This window comes from Parasteatoda tepidariorum, chromosome 7 (genome assembly GCF_982258835.1).
Source record: "Parasteatoda tepidariorum strain Cologne lab strain chromosome 7, Ptep-v5.0, whole genome shotgun sequence".
Classification (NCBI taxonomy): domain Eukaryota; kingdom Metazoa; phylum Arthropoda; class Arachnida; order Araneae; family Theridiidae; genus Parasteatoda; species Parasteatoda tepidariorum.
The window spans coordinates 105,571,974-105,596,481 of NC_141761.1; the positions used below are offsets into that span (position 1 = coordinate 105,571,974).

The 24,508-nt window shown below is 28.7% G+C and overlaps 1 protein-coding gene across 5 annotated transcripts in view; it reads left to right on the forward strand.

Moving 5' to 3' along the window:
* Positions 1-24,508, forward strand: part of LOC107437796 (DNA mismatch repair protein Msh3) — a 45,787-nt gene extending 21,279 nt beyond the window's left edge. For 3 of the 5 annotated variants that reach the window (XM_043040836.3, XM_087168434.1, XM_087168435.1), the window contains 13 exons: positions 1,336-1,527; positions 4,011-4,143; positions 6,381-6,568; positions 8,101-8,269; positions 8,471-8,535; positions 9,830-9,946; positions 13,211-13,318; positions 14,908-15,022; positions 17,407-17,561; positions 18,955-19,141; positions 21,693-21,801; positions 22,641-22,812; positions 24,339-24,508. In XM_043040836.3, coding sequence (XP_042896770.2) covers positions 1,336-1,527; positions 4,011-4,143; positions 6,381-6,568; positions 8,101-8,269; positions 8,471-8,535; positions 9,830-9,946; positions 13,211-13,318; positions 14,908-15,022; positions 17,407-17,561; positions 18,955-19,141; positions 21,693-21,801; positions 22,641-22,812; positions 24,339-24,399 — 1,771 coding nt within the window. In that variant the 3' untranslated portion in view covers positions 24,400-24,508. The remainder of the gene's footprint in view (positions 1-1,335; positions 1,528-4,010; positions 4,144-6,380; positions 6,569-8,100; positions 8,270-8,470; positions 8,536-9,829; positions 9,947-13,210; positions 13,319-14,907; positions 15,023-17,406; positions 17,562-18,954; positions 19,142-21,692; positions 21,802-22,640; positions 22,813-24,338) is intronic. The other 2 variants (XR_015435655.1, XM_087168433.1) reach the window with 2 other exon arrangements.

The following is a 24,508-nucleotide window of genomic DNA, read 5'->3' on the forward strand; positions in this document are numbered from 1 at the left end:
AACTAGAACTTAATTAAAACACAACTCTGTTTGAAAAAACTACCAATACTGACATTAAAAACTTAGCAACTTTTTAATAATCTTAAACATAATAGTTCTACCAATTAATAAACATCATACTCAAGAACAAACCAAAACTGAAAGAAACTGGATCACTTAAAAAATGCAACAATAACGAAGGCGCACCTAGATCACCCATCATTTTTTAATTTATTATTGTTTTCAAATTCCAGAAAAATTAATTATCTAGTTCATCGCTTTTAACATTCGCCTCTTACATAGGCTGAAAATGTGTTTCTTTCAATGAAATTTTCACTTTTGTAGACAGGTAGAAGGTGCATGGATACTTGAACACAGTAAAGAATTCTTTTTTTTTTTGTCAAGACCTGTTTCATAGAGAATGCAATGTCTTGGTGCAAAATCCTCATGTTTTTATTCCAGAAATCTGGCCTCTTCTTCCTCACAACTTCTCTAGATTTTCTTAGGACCTCTATGTTGTACTGCTGGTCTACTGTTTGGCTTCCCTTAACATCGAATTAACTCCAATAACACGTTTCTCCACACATATGATGAAGTTCAAGTTCTTCTGTAAAGCGTTCTATGATGTCAGAGCAAATGTTTTTTCTGTTCATTTTTTGCTTGCATGTCAGGTTTTGCTCAAACCTTCGTCTTAAAGTCTTCCATGAAATAATAATATCTGACATTAGTTTGAACACTCAAACGTCGGTTTTCATACATGATTATATTAATTTTATAATGTTTTCATCAGCTCTTAAGGTCACAAGATGACCAGAACATTAATCATCTTCAACAGGCTCCCGACCTTCCAAGAATTGCTTGTGCCATTCCGAAATTTGACTATGTGACATCCAATTAAATTCTGTTAATTTTAATTTTTCAAGGAATTTCAAATTAACTTGCTGGTTGATTTTTAAGCTAATGATTCTTGCACTTTGACACAACAATGTCTTACTTAAGCAAGGGTAAAAAGCAAACTAAATTGGATAAAGGGACAGAATACCATGCCACAAGCAACAAAAGAGTCAGGGACAAGTAATTATTGTTTCAACTCCCCCACTCCAAACCTAACAACTAGGGCATGCACGGTCCGGTTATTTATTTGTCACACCTCGTATATAGAACGGTTCAAATATTGCGTTAGAAACCAACAGGGGAGGAGGCTTGTTATTTGCTTATTTTTATTAATAAAAGTGAGAGGGAATCCATGAATGTCAGAAACACGCTTAAGTAATATTTGAATGGTCCCTATTATAGAGAAAAGTTTTTAACAGTAAAGCATTCTTCATAAGTAATTAATTTTATTTTATTTTTTAGAGACATGAAACCATTAATATGTGAAGAATTCATGGTTTTGACTGCAGCAACATTAAAAGGTTTGGAAATCATGAGAAATAACATCTCCCATTCAGAACATGGAAGTCTTTTTTGGGTGTTGAATAAAACCTTCACAAAATTTGGTGAAAGATTGCTAAAATCATGGATTTCAAAGCCACTCAAGAATATAGGGTGACTTAATTAATTTCTTTATTTTAATTCTTTCACTTTTTGCTTATCATATGTTTATTTCAGCTTCTTTTTTCAATTCCTACTATTAGTTCACACTCTCCCCATATCTTGTTCAAATTTTCAATTGTTAATGAAATACTTTTTATTCATTCACTCAAGTTCAAATAAATTTTAGACTTTATTCAATTCCTACTATTAGTTCACACTCTCCCCATATCTTGTTCACATTTTCAATTGTTAATGAAATACTTTTTATTCATTCACTCAAAATCAAATAAATTTTAGACTTTATTCAATTCCTACTATTAGTTCACACTCTCCCCATATCTTGTTCACATTTTCAATTGTTAATGAAATACTTTTTATTCATCCACTCAAAATCAAATAAATTTTAGACTTTATTCAATTCCTACTATTAGTTCACACTCTCCCCATATCTTGTTCACATTTTCAATTGTTAATGAAATACTTTTTATTCATTCACTCAAAATCAAATAAATTTTAGACTTTATTCAATTCCTACTATTAGTTCACACTCTCCCCATATCTTGTTCAAATTTTCAATTGTTAATGAAATACTTTTTATTCATCCACTCAAAATCAAATAAATTTTAGACTTTATTCAATTCCTACTATTAGTTCACACTCTCCCCATATCTTGTTCACATTTTCAATTGTTAATGAAATACTTTTTATTCATTCACTCAAGTTCAAATAAATTTTTTTAAACTTGTGGTGGATGACACTTGATGTTAATAATAAAGTTTCTTCAAATATTAATTCATTCATTAAATAGGGATGAGCGAAAAACGAAATGGAATTATCTGATTGGTTAGTCATTGTTTTAAATTTCACTATAAACGATTCAGTTTTTCATATATTTCAAAAATTCTAAGTTATAGCTCTATTTGAACAAAAAAAAATAGTCTATTGTGCATCGTTAAATATTTAATTATTCTATATTCGCTGTGTCAGATAAATTGAATAAAGAACATTGTGTGGTCCAAGTCACCAAATTTATACTTTTATAGTTGTCTGATACCGCACGCCTTTTTTTCAATTCCTACTATTAGTTCATTTTCTCCCTATATATATTTATATATCTTGTTCAAATTTTCAGTCGTTAATAAAATACTTTTTATTCATCCATTCAAGTTCAGATACATTTTTTTAAATTTGTAGTGGATAACACTTGATGTTAATACAGTTTTTTCCAATATTAATTCAACAGTTAAGTTTAATTAATTCATTTTAGTTTTGTATGGGAGAAAAAAAGTTTAGTTATTTAATAAAAAGCTACTAAATAAAATTTTTCTTTGTTAACCTCGGTAGGAATTGACTTTAAAAAAAATTATATTACTTTGTTCTACCTTCATTCCTGCAAGGCTCTTCTGGGACTATTCTCATAACAATAAATATTATGTGAATGACTCCTATTCTTATGTTATGACTCCTATTTAATATGTTTTGAAGTAACCTCCTCCACTTGATGGAATCTTGTACTTGGCTGTACTTGAAGTTCAGGTTCAGACTTAAAAGCTCAAAATCATAAATCTTTCAATTTTAAACTTTTGCTAGAATTGCAATGAAATCTAAAAAAATTGAATTATTTTACTTGCTTATACCTATTTTTTTAATTCAAATCTTTTCTCACTTTATAGTTTTTTTTCTTGTCTGTGAATTTGTGTTCATCACTAATGAAGCGAATAAACATTCTAAATGATTGACTTTATATTTGTCTACTTCAAAAAGCTATTCAACTATTAGTAGATTTTATTTAATTTATTTTATAATCACTGTTAAACAGCCGACCCCATTTTGGGTTTATGACTACTTACTAATGTTCAACTCCATAGCCTTGTAATTTTGGTCTCAATCCAGAAAACAAGGAATTTCCTGGATCAAGTGTTGGACAAAATTTGTCATCGTGGAGGAATTTTTTATGTAACTATCCCGAATTTGCGTTATATGAAGAGGAAAACCATGAAAATTTCCCTCGGTTAGTCTGACAGCAAGGGGACTCTAACCCAAGATCTATTTACCTCTGAGGATCTTTTACTTCAGCACAGGATTGGTGCGAACCGGGTGCGGAATTTGAATCAGCCGCCATCGCTGTGATTCGAACCCGGTTCAACTCATTGGGAGGCGAGCGCTCTATCCCCTAAGCTACCAAGGCTCTTTATCTTGTGGGTGTTGGAAAAAGCAAGTGTTTAGTAAGTATAGCTATTTTCCAATATACCTCTGGCCGATGTGCCCTGCACTTTGGAGCTGCCCAACTTCTATGTCCAATAGTGCCCCGCCTTTATAAAAATATCTGGACATGCTTAAAGAGTATCAACTATTCATTTCGAATTTTCTCTTGTAAATGGAAAACTTTACCATTCTTCTCTTTTGAGTAATTGTTAACGAGCTAGTTTATATTATTTACATACATTTAAAATTATGTTTTGTAATATTGTACTAAAAGAATTCTTTATTTATAGGGGGATTGAGGAAAGGCTAGATATTTTGAGTGAGATTCTGTATTCAGAAACTGTTGTTTACAAAGCAGTTGGAAAACTGCTTAACAAGTTGCCAGATTTAGAAAGGGTTCTTTGCTCAGTTTTTTATCAAAAGGTATCTCCGAAATCTGCATTTCTCTTTATCATCTCTAAAGGGTCATTATTTATCATTTGTTTCATTGTTTGAGACTAAATTCTATTATAATTTGTTTTTGTTTCAATGCAGTTTGAATAGGCAAAATCTTTAAATTTTGTATGTAAGAATATTTTTTTGATAATTTTAAGTAATCTTTGTTTTTAAAAATATCTTAAAGTATTGATAGCTTCCACAGGGATTGTGTTAAGAGTAGCAAGAAGTCTTGATATCAAATAAAGTTTTTCTTAAATATATGAAAAAGCAGCGTAGTCGCGTAGGAAAAATAAACGGGTGTACCGATGCAAAATAGAAGTTTTTATTAAGCAATTATTCTATAAGGCAGTGATTCTCAGCCTTTTTTTTTTTTTTTTTGTCGAGGCACATTTTTAACAATTTCAAAATCTGACGGCACGCAAAGAAAAAAATACGTTTAAAAGTTGTTCACTTACCTATAATGTAAAATAGTTTACAGATATAATTTTGAATGTAAAATGAAATAATATGTTCTACAAAAACAACAGTACATTTATTGAGGGATTAATCACAAATTAATAATAATACTTTTAATAAGAAATTAGAGCCTGTCATTTTTTGATAATTTGTTTTTATAACTATAAATTGCATAGCGTTTTTTAGCAGAAAACAACAAAAATTATTTTTAAAAAATTAAGATATGTGTGTTAGCAGAACAGCACTTCATCAGGGGGCACGCTGCCTGCCAACACACAGGAGCCTTTCTGTTGTCAGTGGTGAAACAAAAAACTGAATGTGCCTCGAGGCCCCATAATGGAAAATCAAATAAGAAAAAGCAATTAGAAAAAATGGAATATAAATGCAAAAAAAATTAAATGAAAAACAATCACAAAGTAAGTCTTAATAATGACTTAAAAGTATACAAACTAAGACATAATAAAGAAATGCCCATAAATCAGAAAAATAAATAAAGATAAAGTTAAAGTTAGAATAGTTGTATATCAGTTTTTGGTTTCACCACTGACAACAAAAAGGCTCCTGTGTGTTGGTAGGCAGTGTGTCCCTTAATGAAGTGTTGTCCTGCTAACACACATATCTTAAAACTTTTTATACTTTTTGTTGTTTTCTGCTAAAATTGTTTTTCTGGTATCACTGTGTATATATAATTGTTATGACTGGTATAGAGTGCAAGACACCGAGCAATCCAAGATTGAAGTGCTTCTGTCTGAAAAACTAGGGAAAATGTTGCAAACAAGTTCCAATGAACTCCTAAAGCACATGCAAAAAAGGAAACGTTATTAGTTACAATTGGTCCATTAAATGGGCCGAGGGAATTTTTCAGTTCTCACAGCTCAGTTTAAGGGAAAACTTAAAATGTTAATTCAAGCATACTTGATTCCAAAAGTAGAATAAAAGGCAGGATGCGAATGAAAAAGTGTGAGAAAGTGTTTGATTTTAAATAATAAACTAAGAAGAGGAATTTAGAGAAAAAAATAACATAAAAAAATTAGTGTAGGATTTTCATGTTATATTGAGGTTTTAAAATTTTTAATGATTTCTAACTTACTTGCCCCTCTACCCCCCTCCCAAAAAAATTATGCTGCATACAAAAGAAATAGAAATAAAAATCCACCATCCTGTTGATCCAGGGGCACAATGGAATCTTTTATTAAAAGGCTGCTGACTTCATAACATTCAACAAAGTTTTTTTTTTTTTTTTTTTTTTTTTTTTTTTTTTTTGCACAGAGCTGTCAATCTACATAGTTTTTTTTTTCTTTACTTGATTTTTTTTTATGGCTGTTTATTTTAATATAATTGTACTAATCAATATTTTTCCCTTGTAATTGAAATTCATTAACTAATTTAAATATCTAAATCTGGAAAAAATGTTTTTTCTTTTTTTTTTATTGGTCTTATTATAATTTAGTTAATATATAGTTTCTTTTATCATAGTTCATTTAACTTATATTTTTTTCATTGTTATTGAAATTTTTTTCTCAAATTTGAATGTCTAATTCTGCTACTCGTTTTTTTTTACTATTTTGTTGCTGTTATTATGATTTAGTTTCTGCATAGTTGTTTATTTTATCATAGTTTCTTTCCTGTTTTGAATATCTAAATACTTCGATATTATTTGATATTATTTAAATAATCTTTTTCTGACTTAAAATGTTCAGTAATATATAATTAATTTTGTCTCTTCCAAATATTCTGAACTCGTTTTTGTAATTTCTTTTCTGTAGTGCTCATGTTGTGACTTTCTGAAGCTTACTGAAGCTCTTACAAAAATTTACATGGAGCTCAGTTCTATATCTGATAAAATAAAGTGTGAAATCAAAGTACCTCGAATTAAGCATATTCTCTCTGATATCACACATTTGTTGAGTGATGTGGAAAAGTATTTGCTAAATATAGATCCTGAAGCAGCAAAGTAAGATTTTATTATCATTATTTGTTTTGCAGATAAGGGATCAATGGTCCTTTAAAATTATTATTATTATACTCTACATGGTACGTAGCATTTTTAAAAAGTGCTTAAAGGTGCTTATTTTTGATTTTCGTTTTTTAAAAGCCCTTAAAAGTACTTTTTTTGTGGGGTGTTTTTAAAAAGTGCTTAATTTTCCCTTTTCGAAAATGAGATTTTTTTCTTTACCATGTTGATTTTCGCCATGCATTGTGCAAAAGCGTGTTTTTCACATTGTTCTATTCAACGTTATTTACAATTCATTCAACCACAATCAATTTCAGCGTACTATTGATCCACAGCCTATAAAAACAACAATCATTTTACATGTTTGATGAAATACTTGCGAGTCTGCATGTGTGTGTACTGAACTGGGTTCGGTGAGATTCTTGCACTCTCACGTGCAACTCTGCAGAATTTTACAAGATATTCTCAATTTAAGGCTTCATTTTCCACCCTCTGAAATCGAACAGAAAAATATCTCGATCTTTTTATGGTGACTAATGTAATCAGAAAAAGAGTTCTTTATCAGAAGCTAGTTATTTTGATCATGAATATTCTTTATTTGCATTTTGTTAATATATATAGTGCTTAAAAATATTTTTAGGTGCTCAAAAAACGCTTAAAAGGTGATTATTTTTTGATGAAATAATTGGCTACGCACCCTGTTAACTAAATAATATTTTTATGGTAAACAAACACAAGAAAACAAGACACAAAGAAAACAAGAAAAGAATCAAAAAGACGATTTAAAACAAAAGAATAAAAAATAAAAAAATATTAAAAATATTAGAAAAAATTTAATTAGAAAATCTAACAGCAAAAAGATATAATTTCTTCATCAGCTCATAGGATTATATTTGCAAAAATAGTGCTTCCTAATATTGTTCCAATATAAAGCACAATATATCAGTATAATAGTAATAGAAGCTCCAAAAAAAGAACCAATTAGTAAACAAAATTTTATCAAGTGAAAATATCTTGAAAAATGAGAAAAAATTTGAAATAAAACACAAATAGGAATATATCTAGCGAGAGGAGGGAATTGTGTCATATACTTACAAATAATTTTTGTAATATTGTCCTTCATTTTTCTTAAATTTGTAATAATTTTTTCTTCTTTTATTTTGAATTCCTTTTTTGTGTGTGTGTGTGTTTTTATCTTATATTATGCGTTTTATGTACTTTCAGCTTATGTGCAGTTAATAATTCAAACGAAAGAAAAAAATTTTAACATTCTCGAATTATGCTTAATTTTACTTGTTTAAAGTTAATCTATTCTTGTAATATTATTAAACAATTGTATTATCCAAGTTTAGTTTTCTGTAATTTTTTTCTTGTTCCCTCCACCGTTGTGGAAGAAATAAATTTCTTGAAAACGAAATTATTTATTTAACTTTGTTTATTAAAACAAGTAAACGAAATGTAAACCCAATTACTTTTTATTTAGGAATTTCTTTTATTCATTTGTGTATAACAAAATTATTTCATTTTCATAGGACTGGTGACAAAACCAAAATCTTTCGTGACTTATCTATGTTTCCTGAGTTGAAAAGATGTAAAGATGAAATTTCCAATTTAGAAGACAAGTTAAATGAGTTGAAACCTGATATATGTAAAACCTTAAGACTGATAAGCATTAAATATGCCACAGTTGCTGGGCAAAAGGTTTGTTCAAATTTCTGAAAAATTAATTTTAAGATTAAAATACATTATAAATTTTTTGGTCCATTGCATAGTTTTTTCATTTTTTTTTTTTTTTTCTCTTTCAATTTACAAATTTGAATTTTGATTATAAAGTATAAATTATATTGAGTTTTTTTTTCTTCTTTGCAATACAGTGGCTAATTTATTTAATTCTTTTGACAGTTTTTAATTGAAGTTCCTAATAGTAATTTGAGCCGTGTCCCAAAAGATTGGATAAAAGTTAGTGCGTAAGTTATTTTTCTTAGTTTTCTTTGTAACTATATGATGTGTTTTGTAATGACCATTCTTGATATGTTTTTTTTTTTTAGAATCCATTTCCAGAGTTATTTTTTTAAGGAAATTATCATGTCAAGGGTTGGTAATTGTTAATTAAGAGAGATAAAAACAAAAACACTTATCAAGGTGGTGGCAGTCCGAAGAAAGGGAATTTAAATTAAATATCCAAACAATCAGAAAAAATTAATTAATTTGAATTTGAGATGCCTAAAACTCCAATATTGTTTTCAAAAAAATTACATCTTTTTAAAATATTATATATTTTTAATTCTAATGGTAATGATCAATATATTTTATGCATAATAGTAAGGCAAAACTCAAAAATTAATACTAAAACTTTAGCCACTGGTTACAAAAAGGAGAAAATCTCAATACAAAGCATCAAAGCCAGTCGATGTTTTTACAGATTATTGAAATACATAAAATCAAACCTTATGAAAGGAAAAATAAAAAACTAGAAATTTATAAATGTTTTATTAGATTCATGTTCTTTTACTCATCAGAAACTTGGACAGTGACACAAAAGAATGATAATACCGCTAGATTCATTGAGCTATAGTTGGCAGAGTGCAAATTGATAGCGTTTAGCACAGATGCTCAAATCTAGAACTTTATTATGCTTTTAAAGAACCTAGCGTCATCAAAAATATAAAAATCTGAAGAATAAAATGGGCTAGACACCTTGTTAGAATGAACAATGTACGATCAACACAACAAATATTCTGGGATAAGACCGTTGGTATAAGAGCTAGGGGTTGACCCAACCTCAGGTAGGTTGACTGCCTAGATAGGGATTTCACCATCCTGACAGTGGATGACCATAGCAAACAAAAGGGTAACCTAGAAGAAGATTCTTGAAAAAGACTTGGGCCCACCCTAGATAAGGAAATTTGACAAATCACTATTGAGTCTGGAAAATAAGCCGAAATCTGTTTATGTACCTGTTAAAGCTTGAATGTGTTTCTCATTATTGGCATTAAATCTTTATGTTTTCTCCCGCAAACTAATATGTCTTGATGTTTTTAATTCTTCCTTCCTGATTATTGATCTGTCACATTTTGATTGCATAGCTGTTTTTTTGTTTGCTTAAACATTAATTCATGACCTCTTGTGTGAATATATTTTAGATTTCATTTTTCAGAAGAATTCTAACATTGAACTAAGGAAGTTTTTTAAAAACTCCTTGTTTTGTTTTTTTTTATTTTTTTTTTTTATAATTTTGTAAATGAACTTCTTCCTTTTAAGGACAAAGCAGGTTTCTCGTTTTCGTTCTCCAGAAATCATTAAATACTGCAAGCAACTAGATCAACAAAATGAGCTCTTGTTCATGCATGCAAATGAAGCCTGGTGTAAATATCTAAAGTAAGTAATGTGCTTAGTTAGTTGTGTCAGATTTCATAATTTAAAAACATTGTCTACATTAATTCATCAGGGTGGCCACCCACCTGGAAAACCTGGAATTATCAGAGAATTTTTTTTATACTGGAAAAAACCTGGAAATATCAGGAAAATTTGGATAAAAGCCTGGAAAAATCAGGGAATTTTAAGGAAAAGCTGGAATTTTTTTCTTTGATAATTTTTTTAATTTCACTAATTTAAATTATTTACTAATTTTCTTAATTTAAATTATTTCATCCATTATACCCATTTTTTTTTAAACAGAAATGTATCGCCAAACAGTTGAAATATCATCAACTTATCGATACTTTGCTTGCATCAAAATTTGCTCCATTACAGCTCTGTTAAACTAGAATGTCACATAAAATTCTCCCACGGTTGCTAAACGAATGTAGAAATCTTTGACAGCTATGGGACTGTGCAATTTAGGAAAGATTCTGGTGGAAAAAGGGATTAGGATATTAGCTTCTGTTTTTAAATTCTTTCATGGACTGAATCCATTTATGGCTCAAGTTTGTTCCGATGCTTTGGTCGTAATTTTTTTTTTCAATTTTGACAAAATGTTTTTGTATTTTTAACTTTATAAAATTCTCCACAAATTTTTTGGTTATAATTTAATAATAATAGATTTTATATCGCACTCTTTTTCAGAAGGCTTTTCTACTCCCATTCAAAGAAATGTGTGAATTATTTTTTCTCAGCAAACCAACCAATCACACATTTTTTTACAATCACTAACAGCAATGTTTGTTGACAAATCATTACAATTGTTGCATTAATGCTAATTTTTTCTATTTCATTTTAATATTTTATAACATATTCTAACTTTAAAAATAGGTTTTTTAAGAGCCAACTATAAATTAATATTTTATTTTATTCTTATGTTTGTCAATATGATTTTTGATTCAAAATTTTGTACCAAAACATTAAAAAATAAATAAATAATCTTGCCAAATTGTCAAAAAAACTTTTTTTTTTCAAGAAGATACGTTGAAAAAATAACATTTTGAATAAAATATTTTATAATATAGACACTTTTCTTGTACACATCCTATACTTTATAAGAAAAAAGAAACAAAAACCTGGAAATTTTAAGATTTTTATCTGGAAAAATCAGGGAAATTTGAAATCTGATTTGAGTCGCCACCCTGTTAATTATCATATTTAAGGTTAAGCACTCAAGTGGATAAGATAGGGTTCTAGTTTCTGAAAATCCAATCATTAAATCAAAAATTATTCAGGGTGCTCATTTTTTTTCTTTTGCGAACTGTACATTTCTATCTTCCATATATATTATTGATTATTTAAATTGTTTAAAACTTTTGAGTCATTCATTTTGTTAATATGCAGGGTTGCCACTCTACAAGGAAAACTTGAAAAATACAGGGAATTTAAAAATCACCTAAAATAACAGGAAAAATTCAGAGATTTTTTAGTATTTCTTTAGAAACTGGGAAAATACAGGGAATTTTGTTTCTTATTTTGGTCTTTTAAAAAATAATAACCACTCTAAGTGCAATCTATGGAATATTTAAGGTTGATACTTCAGCTATATTAAACTAGTTAGTTTACTATAGCAGCATTTGTTTTAAGTATGTTCAGCTGTTCCTTTTTTCCTGTTTTTCCCGCAAAAATACAGGGAATTTTGTTTCTTATTTTCGTCTTTTAAAAAAAAGGTTACCACTCAAAGTACAATCTATTTAATTTTTACGGATGATATTTCAGCTATACTAAACTAGTTAATTTACTATAGGATTATTTATTTTAAATATGTTCAGCTGTTCCTTTTTCCTTAAGTTTTTTCAGCAATTATATCTAGTATAATTAGCCCAATACAGCTCATGCAAGAGCACAGTGATTGTGTTTCCTCTTAATATATTGTGTACAATATGCACAGGGGAAACAGGTAATTTTTTTCCACATTTGAGTGGCAACCCTGGTTTGTGTACTTGTTGTTATATATGCTGTAATATTGTATAGAAGCAATCAACATATGAAACTGTGTATTACAATGCATGGATCTGTTGGGGTTTTTTTTAAGAGGTACCTATTTTGTGAAAATTTAGACATAATTTATGAAAATTGAAAATTAATTTTACAAATCAACCCTAAAATATGAAAATATTTTCAAAAATTGTCACTACAAATAACAATCATTTATGACTGGTAAATTTCTATTTATATTTTACCAATATGTTCAAAAACAATTTTGCCATTGTAAAACTTTGGACTTAAAATTGTATCCAAATTTAAAAGTCCATAAAAATTATTATCCGTAATTAAATTACAACTTGAATTTAATAGAAACATACATTTAACAGTACTAGCACAGTACTAGCAAGTTATCCTCATTATGAGAACATTTTCGACTAGGTCATACTGAAAAAGTTTCACTGAGTAAAAATTGTTTCATTAAAAAAATAAAGGTCTATTAGAATAAGTCTAAAATAATAGTTTGAATTTCGACTTCCTGTAAACTTTACGGAAAGATAGCCTCACCATTTAATTTTAAAACAATCTGCAGGAAGAAAAAAAAGATTGCTATAACAAGGCATAAGCGACCTGTTAGCCTTACCACACCGCACTATCTGACCAAGCACGTGATACCTATTCATAGAAGACAGCTGGCAGAAAAGCTTCTTTTTTCCATAGATTGCAACTAGAACAGGGTTAGCATGGTACTAGCACTTTTTCTTCCACTTCATATAAGAAACGCAGTGGCTGGCGCTCATTTTCTCTCATGGCGTTTCAGGATCCCGGCATGTTTTCATCCCGACATGGGGAGGAAAAGCGCTCTTGTTACAAACTGTGTGGGAAGCAAATTCTTCTACTAAGTCATAATAGCAAAGCATGGGTGGGTTCCATTGCTAATTGAAATGCGTAATTAACTCCAGGTTTATTTTTTTACTGGGATACAACAACAAAATCTTAAAAGGCCGGGGGGAGAGGATTTTAGAACTTGCTTTTTTTATAAAAAAATTTTGAAACTATCGTTTTTCCTTAAGTTGAATTTGTGAAGGTACCGCTGGTAGTAAATTTGCCCTGGACAGACCCTTGATAATCAAATATGAAAGTCAGGAATGTCAAACGTGACGACATCCTCTTTCATTTTAAAAATCACTATTGACTTATAAGTTTATCTAATCACTGATTGATTTTTTTGACATTATTTGAATATTTAACAACATTTTTTGCCTTAAGAATTTTGGTTTTTTTTTATATGCACAGTGAGTTTGGAAGGAATTTTTACAAGTACAAAAGGGCTATATCATATTTAGCTGAACTTGATTGCTACCTAAGCTTTGCTCAAGTGTCAAGAGAAGAAAAATTTTGCAGGTATTTTTCCAACTTTTTTATTTAAACTGCTTTTTTTTAACTTGTGAAACTTTGTCTTAGATGTTTTTTCCACAACTGAAAAATAAATAATATTTCAGTTTTGTTAATTAAATTCCTTATTGATTTAATTTTTCTTTACTTAAAAATTTTTATTCATATGCAAACTGTTTAATAAATTATTATTTATTGTTTACTTGTTTCCTTTTTTTCATTGGTAAAATAAAATTTTTATTCTTCCTTTCGAAAGGAAAATATAATGAAAAAAATTGAATTTAAATTAAATAATGAATATAATAAATATGAAAGATGTAGTTATATGAAACATATTACTACCTTACCGAACATATTACTACTTTATAATGAGGTTTTTAGATTTTTGTAACAAACAGTGTCTTTAATACCCAAAGATGTTCTTTCACCAATTGCTTTTAATGCCAAAAAAAGAAATTGTTTTTACTCTTGTTATTTAGGAAAACAGTTGTATATGAAGGGAAACTTTCTAAATAAGATTGTTTAAAAGTGTCATTCTATATCTGTGTAAAAAAGAATTTTCAGAATTTTTATTAAACATAGAAATATGGGCAATGTTAATAAGGGGTATGAAATAAGTTGAAAAATATCGAGAAAACATGGAAGGAATATATAAATATTATTAAAAAGAAAAAAATAATTTTTAAAAATGAAATATTTTAAAAAATATTTAAAACAAAATTAAAAAACTTGAAAATATACTCACGCTATTATTTTTATGTACTTTGCTTTGGCTATATAAATACAATATTAGAAAGTACTCTTTTTTTTACAAATATAATCCCGTAAGCTTTTGACAAGATTATATCTATTCCTCATTTTTTTTTTTTTTGCTTTTTAATTTATTTATTTTTGTGATACTTTTGTGTATTTTATTTACTAATAATTTTTCTTCTTCAAATTTTCTTTTTAAATATATATATGTAAAATGATGCAGTTGGACCGAGCAGGAAAACAAACACAGGATTTAAATGAAAGAAAGTAACTTTTATTAGGTCATTCTTTGATGAGTGGTGAACGAGAAGTGTAGTTTACTTCATGAGCGATCAGTCTTTCTGGTAGGGAAAATCTTGCAAAAAATCCAAAAATCTCTGTATTTAGGGAAAAGAGGGAAATCTTAGATATGACTATTGGTTTAAGAAATAGTTCAAGTGATTCTCACGAATTTTAAAGGAAAAAATGTCTTTATTTAAATTTATGCATACTTGCGCCAAAAATAGATTTAGAAACAGGATGTGGCTTTTAAAAGTGTGAGAAAGCAGTTCGATTTGAATAAGTAATTAGTAATAAAATAGGAGTTGTTTTATAGCAAAGAAACTAACATAAAAAGATTAATCAAAGCTTTTTATGTTATATATATACTATGCAGTTGGATTGGCCATAAGTTGGTCATAACTGGTCACCATTGACCATAAATTTTGCTAGTTTCTCTCAAGTTTTTTTTTGTGGGGGGGAGGGTAAAAGGGAGTCTTATTGCTCTAAAAAATATATTGTGTTTCTTTTTTAATAAGTTATAAAAATTTGCTCTAATAAGATTTATTGAAATATTTACATAATAGGCCTCACCTTTCTGAAACTGACAATAGAATATTCAGTGTTGTTCAAGGTCGTCATCCAGTATTGACAAAACTTATTGAAGAGAAGCAATTTGTTGCCAATGACATCCTTATGAATGTAAGTCTAATTTACATAAAAAAATAACTATTCTGTCAGTGAGAAAATAATTTCTTTCAGTTTAGTTTTCTATCATATGCCTGTCAAATTGTACAAATAAGCCACAGAATTTCCTTTTTTTAACAAATAGAAGAACACAAATGTTTATGGTCAAACTTTTAAATTATTTTAACTGCCTAAACAGTGTTTTACAGGACTCTTTTGCCAAGGGGAAGAAAAGCATAAATGTCCTACATTTCGGGCAAAGCTATGATTTTAAACTATCTATGCAGCTTTGATGTAAAGAATTATCTGTCCTTCAGAATGGACAAATAGCTGCTTTTAAATTGATAAATAATTTAAAAGTTATTAAACTTTTTTGAAGATTATATTTTTCCACCTTGAGGAAAATTACCAAAATCAATGAAAGATTCTCAATTTTTTGCACATTTTATGAGATACAGTGTCTTTCATCTTCTCAAAATTGTGGCTTTCTTTATACTTTTTGAACCATTTTCCGAATTAATGCAGATGTAATTGGCTAAACTTGACCTAACAGTCATGAATAACTGTTGCAAGCTCACAGTATAGTTATGAAAATAGCATATTATTTGCAAAGAATTATTACTGAGTATGATGGCGTAACCTTCAAAAAAGAGTCTTAAAGTTTTTTATTCGGTTATTTTCAGGTACTTTTTACAAGTTAAACGTATAAAATTAAAAGTGTCAATAATTAAATAAAATTGTCCTAGCATTATAAAATAGGACAGCAGAAATAAGATGAAACTCCCCATAAGCATTCTAAAACAGGAAACTTTTTCTCTTTTTTTTTTTTTTTTGTTTGTTTGTTTGTTTGCTCTGTATTTACGAAAAGTTTTACATTTCAGTTTGATTATATTTAAATTATGCCACATCTTAAAGTAACATCAGATAGTGGGGTATTATGTTGGGATTTTTTTTTTTACTGTTTTGTTGGGACAAAACAGGGTTGCCACAGGCGACTATTAGCAAGTATTTTTGGCCAGAGGTGACTATGGCAACTTTTTTTGCTTGTAAAGGCTAACAAGCAACTATTTTCAGGAAAATGAGACTATTGTGAAACTTTTCTGTAATCCTAGCTATGTTTTTAGCATAAATTGGCTTAACATCCTGCAGTCCGCTGGAGCTTCTAAACAAACTGAAGTAAAATAAGTTGAAAATTTTGAATTGCAAATTTGAATCATCACTCTTTAATGCACTCAATTTGCTCAGATTCCATTGTAAGTCTATTTTGTTTCTTGATCGCCTTTTCAAAGGTTATTGCTAAATTTTTGAAAAGGTGCTAAATTTTTTTAGAAAAAGTATGCTTTTTTTTAATAAAAAAAATTTTTTTTAATGAATTCTAGTAATCAAAAGTATTTAATTTTCTGCAAATATACAAATTTTTTTAATAAACAAATTTAGTGCTAGAACACTAACGTTTATATAAAAATTATTATATTTGCCACTAAATAAATCATGGTATATGACAATTAAGTCATTAAATAAAATTTTAGTCATTTTATTTCTAAAAAAAAAGTTCTTATGTTGGCAGCTTTATTCATGCTTTAGGCTACTAAAAGCATTTATTTTGTTCATTTTTTTCTGTGGCAACCCAGTTACTTACGTATGAACTAATGTAAGCATTGCTCATGCATCCCTTCGCTTCTTTGATCGCAAAACTATTTAACATTTAAACTATTTAACATTTTTAAACCCAATATCGCTATTTGTATTTGCGCATTCTTAAAATCCAATATCGCGATTCATATTTACGCTATGCTAAAATCCAATATCGCTATTCTTGTAAAAGCTATGTTTTTTTTTCTTAAATTACTATAAAAGTGCGATATTCTTTATTGGTAGGTAATTTAATTATAAATCGTTGTTCAAAAAATTATTTTAAATGTGAAAATGGATGTCTTGTTATCGAGTTTTTGCCCATAAAATTGTCACTTGGTGTCACAATCATTCCTGAAATATTTTCCTGTTAACATTTGTTTTATTTATCAAGTCAGAAAATTTTGCATTTTTTTTTTACAATCTGCTAGTAAATAGTGAAAAAGAAATCAAATTGTGAACCAACTAAGTTATCAAGAAATAAAGCTAAATAAAAAATTAACTTAACCATAATTCTTTAAGTGTTTGTTTAAATGCGTAAAAACAAATATTTTCTATTTTTACTTATCATCTTATCAAGAATTAGTTTAACCCATGTGAAACACTGTGTTTATAGCCGTCATTGAATGCACTTAAATTGTTGATTGAAGTAAACAAAATGTATATCCTTGAAAAAAATTTCAGAAAAAAAGTGCAATATGTAAATTTTTTCTAGTAAAAATTTTTTAATTCATCAATAATTATTTGTTTTGATGATTTCTTTTTAGTGCGCTAATAATTGTGTAATTGTTACTGGTCCGAACATGGGTGGAAAGAGTACATATGTGCGCCAAACTGCTTTAATCGCTCTGATGGCACACATTGGCTGTTATGTTCCTGCTGATTCCGCAACAGTTCCTATTTTTGATAATATATATGTAAGGTAATTCAGCACTTTTAATCAATAATTTTTAATAAAATATTATGATCTTATTAATAATCATTGGTAATTTTTTATTGTATTCTCTATTTTTTTTTTTTAAAATGAGATAATCATCTAGTTATTGCTTAATCTTACTTGGATGTGTAGTGTATCTACCACTAGAAAAATACAATTCCAATTCACTAGTATATAAGACATGTTAACACGATTCTATGTTGGGGTACCTTTTCATACATGAATATTGATATTGCCGATAATTACTGTCCCCACAGATGTATGAGTGAAATTATTTAGAAGGTTAGGGTATGCATGAATAAAAAAAATTCTGCTTCAAAATTGAGTACAGCAAAGAAAAAGGTTAGCTAAAAGGAATCTGATAGTTAACTTCATTCATTAGCATAAATTTAGTTTGACCACCAAGGCTTCCGTTGTATGTTTTTTTTATGCACTATTTTCCTGAGATTCCCTGTGGAGGATTTTTTTTTTAGCTTTCTGCGACATACCTTTCTAATACTTATATCTTTCTGAAAGATACTTTTAAAAATAACAAATATACCTGTTTCTAATTCAAAGCAACAGAAGAGTCAACTTCAAAGGAAAAAAATTCAGATCAAATAAAATAATTTTTTAAAAAAATATGTAATATTTTTTTATTCTAATATTATAGACGATATTCTCGCATTTTGTAGGGAAAAACACACTGATTATTCACTCCCTTTTTCGTATTTTGTAAATCATCATCACATTTAAAAAAAAACGTGAAATCCGTTGCAGTAACTGCCGAAAAAAAGATAGACGACGAAATCACACGAATCCGGATGATGAAAAAGGTTACTAAATACGTGTTTCCATTTTGAGATTCAGTTGTTGTAATAAATAATATTGTATAAAAAATATCGGATTTTAAAAACTATGTGGAAATCAATAGTAATGACTGCATAAAAAGTATTAGAACAAAAATTTCTGCAGAAAAGAAAACCAAATTTTTTACTTTATTATTATTCTTTATTTCTCATTATTCCACTCTGATGCGCGAGAAAGGCATATTTTGAATATAATTCTGAAGAGAAGATAAATCTTTAGAAAATTTCTGCAGAAAAAATAACCAAACTTTGTTACTTCCCGAAAGAAAAATATTTCTGCAATAACTCGGTAACATTCTGCAACAATGTCGCTGTGTTGCCACAACTCTTCCATGGAGCTGAAATTGATCATGAAAGTTGATGTTTAAAAAAACAAATCTCTATGTTCTGCAGATTTTGTTTATATGATTAAGATTTGATCCCAATTTTTGTGTATAATCTTATTTCCAGTGTATAGTTATTTGAAGTTTCAATTTAAAATCATTGCAGATAAAGCATAAACTTACTGCAATTTTATCCTTATGTTACAGAATGGGAGCTGATGATGACCTTATCAACAGAAAAAGTACTTTTATGGTAGAAATGTGTGAAGCTTCGGAAATCTTGTGCTGTGCTACTTCCAAATCTTTTGTAGTTCTTGATGAATTAGGTAGAGGTACTAGTACAAATGATGGAACAGCAGTTGCATATTCTGCCTTAAAGCATCTAATTATTGACGTAATTTTTTGTTAATAAAATTATTTTTGATTACATATTTTCATGCAGATTTGATATGTATTTTGTAAGACTGATCTTTTCTTAAGTAAATCATCTCATTATTATGGGCCTTCAAGAGACCATGCTAAGTGTTTGCATTGCTTTAGGAAAAATTATTAGAAAGAATCCTTTAAGTAGAAAAAGGATCCCTTAAGTAGAAAAGGCTGCTTTGAGTAGAAGAGGATCCATTAAGTAGAAAGTGCTGCTTCTTACTGAGCTTGTGAACAATTTTGTAGCAATATCAAAAATCGGAAAGTTTTGTAACCTTGGAAAAATTAGAGAAAATTCAAAGAATACTCAAAAATGGGGTCATTCTGGTTTAAAATAACTGAAAGTCCTTTTTTTTTAAATAAAATTATACAAATTCTAAAAAATCCGATTCTCAGTTTTTGATTCATATATTACAATTAGTAGTTATAAATGAAATTTTGTTTCCCTTATTTACATTTATTATATTTTTAAAATGTTTTCATTTTTTGTAAATATTTTAAAACAAAGAACTTATTTAACAATTAATAAAAAATATTACACTAAGACAATCAAAAGTACAGTCGGACATCTCTTTAACAAACTTCTATTTTATGAATTTCTCTATTTTGCGATTTTTTTTTCTCCAGGAACCAAGAACATTTTGGAAATTTCTTCGTAAAATAGCTTCCAAATAGCGAAGTAAATTTTCTATTTTACGAACTTTTCTTTGCAATTCACTTTCCCTATTTACCAAAATATTTCAAACTTGTTAAGGCATTTTATGGTGGAAATGACCTTGAATTGATTTTCGAAGCCCCTTAACTTTTAGAGGAGGCAGTAAAATCCCTTTCCCTTTTTGTTTGCATTTCAAGTGAAATACTCAAACAAAATGAATGGATTTAACCAGTAGCAAATAAACTTAACGCGTGTGGTAATGTGTGTTTAAAATTACTTTTATTATAAATGCTGCTATAATTTTAGGTATAAATTTAGCTTTTTTAAAGTTGAAAATGTATGCAGCATGATAGTGTAACACTGGATAATGTTTTGCTCTATTCTTGCTTTCCATGCAGATTTCTTTTATGGCTAAGATTTATAAAATAAATAGTAGATACTAGTTTACAAGATGATGGTTTATCAAGTGCTATTTTGATTATGTCTAGTGTTTATGAAATTATATCCTGTTTTGTGTTGTTTAAGTATTTCAAAAGGAGATTTTCCATTTAACGAATTTTCCATATAGCAAACTTATTATCGGGATTTATCGACTTCGTTAAATAGAGGTCCGACTGTATTTGTCTTGGATATTAAGTAAGCAATACTTTATTGAAGATGTATATGGTTAGTGACAATAAAATCACTAAATAAATTTATATTATCTGCTACAAAAATCGAGGAAATTTAATAAAATCAGTCTACACTTACCGAACGCTTAACCTTTAAGCATTGTTTATACTCATATATATAATGTTTTGCCTCTATAGAATAGTTAGCGTTAATGATGGTTATCTTAAAAGAAAAAACAATAAAAGCATACATATTTACCTTAGCTCACTTTTTTCTAAACTTTAAATATTACATTACTTATACTGGTAAAACAGAATTTGTCATGAAGTGTTTCTTCCATGGTATCCTCTTAATCTTAGATATGTGCTTAACCTTATGTAAAAAACTGGGAGCATCAGACATCTGACCTAAATAAACCTGCATTCATGAGAGACCACTACAACTCCACTGGTATTTTAGAGTTCAGAAGAAAGTGAGTTCAGGTTAACCTACAATTAATTATAGAATTTCAAATGCTCAAAAAAAATTGTTTACAAAGTATCAAATAACTAATTAATTAAAACAGCATTGCTTTCCCGTTGCATAATCATGAGTAATCTTGCTATAATTTATTTGCGTTTTGATGGTTTAAAAAATTTATTTCAGCACTTGAAATTCTATAATTTGATACAGGTTTAACTCAACTCTTTTTTTTTCTAAACTCTAAATACTAAACTACTTATGCTGGTAAAACAGAATTTGCCATGAAGTGTTTCCTCCTTGGTATAACACCCTCTTAATGTTAGGTATATTATGCCAGGGTTGTCACTCTACAGGGATAACATGAAAAATACAGGGAATTTAAAAATCACCTAAAATAACAGGGAAAATGCAGGAAATTTTAAGTTTTTCCTCACAAACTGGGAAAATACAGGGAATTTTATTTCTTATTGTCATCTTTTAAAAATGGTGACCACTCAAATCGCAATGTATGGAATATTTAAGGATGGTATTTCAGCTATACTAAACTATTTAATTTAAAATAGCATTATTTGTTTTAAGTGCGTTAAGCTGTTCCTTATTTCTTTAAGTTTTAGCAGTTTCTTTAAGTTAAGTTCTATTATAGTTAGCCTAATATCTTGTATAGTTTTCACAAGAGCAATTTTTTTTTCAAGATTTTTGTAGGAACCCTGTATGCTTAACCTTATGCTGCTTCCTTTCTACAACATAACATTTTGCTTCATTCTTTTGAATAACTTTTTTTACATATTTTCAGATTGGATGTTTAACTGTATTTGTGACACATTATCCTGAAATTCTTGAGCTTAAAGAGCGGTTTCCTGATAAAGTTTGTACTGTCACTATGGCTTACATTTTAAAAGACAGTGAGTATACTTAAAAATATGATTGACAAAATCTTTTAATTTTTTCACAACAATATAATTTGTATTCATACTTTCAATTGCATTGTTGTCTGAACCAACTTTTAAATAAAATTTAGTTTAAAATTATATATAAATGACTAATTTATTAACTATGTAATAATGATAAAACGGACGACGAAACTTAGAAAACAAAACTTTAACGGAATATGAAATCAATAAAGAAAGTAAACAGAACAAAAATTACAGTAGCCAAGGGAAGCGGAGGTAGCCAAAAAAGGTAAATCAGGGCAAGAACGAAGAAAACTAGTAGAAAGTAATAGTCATGATCTCAACAATTTTCCAAAAATCAATGCAGAGCCGCATTGGTTCAGGGGATAGAGCGTTCGCCTTTCAATGAAGTGAACCGGGCTCGAATCCCGGCGATGGCTGGTCGATATGAATCTGCATCCGCCGTGCACCTATCACAGTGCTGACGTGAAATATTCTCAGTTGTAGATGAATTATGGGTTAGAGTCCCTTTGCCGTCAGGCGAACCATGGGAGGTTCTTGTGGTCTTCCTCTCCATGTAACGCAAATGCAGGTTAGTTTCATCATAAAGTCCTCCGCAAAGGCAAATTTCTCTCAATACTTGATCCAGAAGTTCCCTTGTCTTCTGGATTGGCTTCAAAATTACTAGGCTACAGAGTTGAACATTAGTAGTCGTAAACCAAAAAATTTAGTCCTCTGTTCAACGACGATTATAAAATAAAGTAAAATATTTTCTTTTATATTTGTTCCTTCTGTTATTTTATATATGCTTAGTTGTATCTAATAACTTTAAATATTTTTTACTCCACCAGAAAATGATGACAGTGATATAGACAGCGTTACCTTTCTCTTCAATGTGATCAGCGGAATAAGTGACAAGAGTTACGGAATTAATGTTGCTGCTCTTGCGGGGATCCCAAAACATATTTTAAATGAAGCCCATGAAATCTCACAAATTCGGAGGTTAAAAATAGATATTTTAAGGTATTTATCATTTTTGTTATGATTTTACTGAAATAAAATTTATACAAAAATTAAAAATAATTTTTAATACAATTCTAAAGCTCGTAGATGAAGTTTGTCACACTTCCTTGACCACATTCAGAGCTCAAAATTAACTACAGTCAATTGGTAGGGTATCCACTCAAATCTGGAAAAAAATTCCCTGTACATATCATATGCAATGTATTAAGAGGACATTCACTGAGCTCTTGAGTGACCTATATTAGGCTAATTATAATAGTTTTAATTGCTGTTAAAACTTAGAGAAATAAGGAACAGCTTAACACACTTAAAGCTAATAAAGCTATAGTGAATGAAATAGTTTAGTATAGCTGAAATATCATCCTTAAATATCCCATATATTGTGCTTTGTGAGGTCACCACTTTTAAAAGACGAAAATAAGAAATAAAACGCCCTGTATTTTCCCAGTTCTGTAAGGAAAAACTCAAAATTCCCTGTTATTTTAGGTGATCTTTAAATTCCCTGTGGAGTGGCAATCCTGATTCATCTGGAACCACTAAAGTTAGACTTGAACCACCATAAAATAATTATCAGTGACTCCCCAGACCAACAATCGATGTAAAGGGATGATATGCTATTTAGGTTACTTTTATTTTTGTGTTTTGATCTGTTTTATTGTTACAAAGTAGCATATTTCATCACAAATCATTGCATTCTTCGTATTGTAATTTTCCATTTCAATTTTTTATTAAATAAATGTAAATGTGCTTGTAAAAATATGCACTAACTAATACCTTTTTAGACCAGCGACTTAAATTTTCCGTTTTCTCTGATATTAATCATCACCATCTGCCGTCCTAAATTTTAATATCCTATGCATCACCCGGTATAAAACTCATGCCAGATAGTCACAGATCCTTTCCCCCCCTGGCAATTTTCGGAGTTAGCAAGGATTTTAGACCTTAGGAAGGTGAATGATGATTATTAATGTGGTCATGATCGAGAATAATGGAAAAAGAGGATTTTTTTTTTTTTAAATATTTAGAAAAAAAAATACATTCAATAAAAATTGGGGGGGGAGATATAATATCTTCATCAGCTCTCATACTATTATGTACGATTTTTATTTTATTTTCTGTTTTTAACGTGATATTTATACTTAATATGTTCAAAATCATCAATGTTTCAAAAAAAAATTTGAGCGCTCCTCACACTATTGTATAGATATATTCCGCTTTGGTTATATTTATACAATATAGAATGCACTCCTTTTTGTGAATATAATCGTGCGATGAGCTGATGAAGAGATATCTTCTTTTTTTTTCCAGATTTTTATTAAATTTTCCCTAAATTTTAAACATATATATATATTTAAAAAAATTCTACTCTTCCTTTTCTTTAAAATAATTTTGATAGAAAAAAGTAGATCATCATAATCTTTGCTTAGTGGATGTTTTCAAATTTGTTTTAAAATAAGTTTTTTTTTTTTCAATAAATAGAACTGTTATTTAAAGACTTACACTAAATTATATTATTTTATTTTTAGGAAGCTTAAACACTTGGCGACGAAGATAGAACTAAACAAATTCGCCAATTCTGCGTCTTGATAATGATGTAAATTCCTTGTAAATTTTGACTTTTTAATTATTGCATAAATGCTTTTAATTTGAAATGCATGCTAAGTTAATTTAATAAAAAACTTATAGTGCTTTCCTA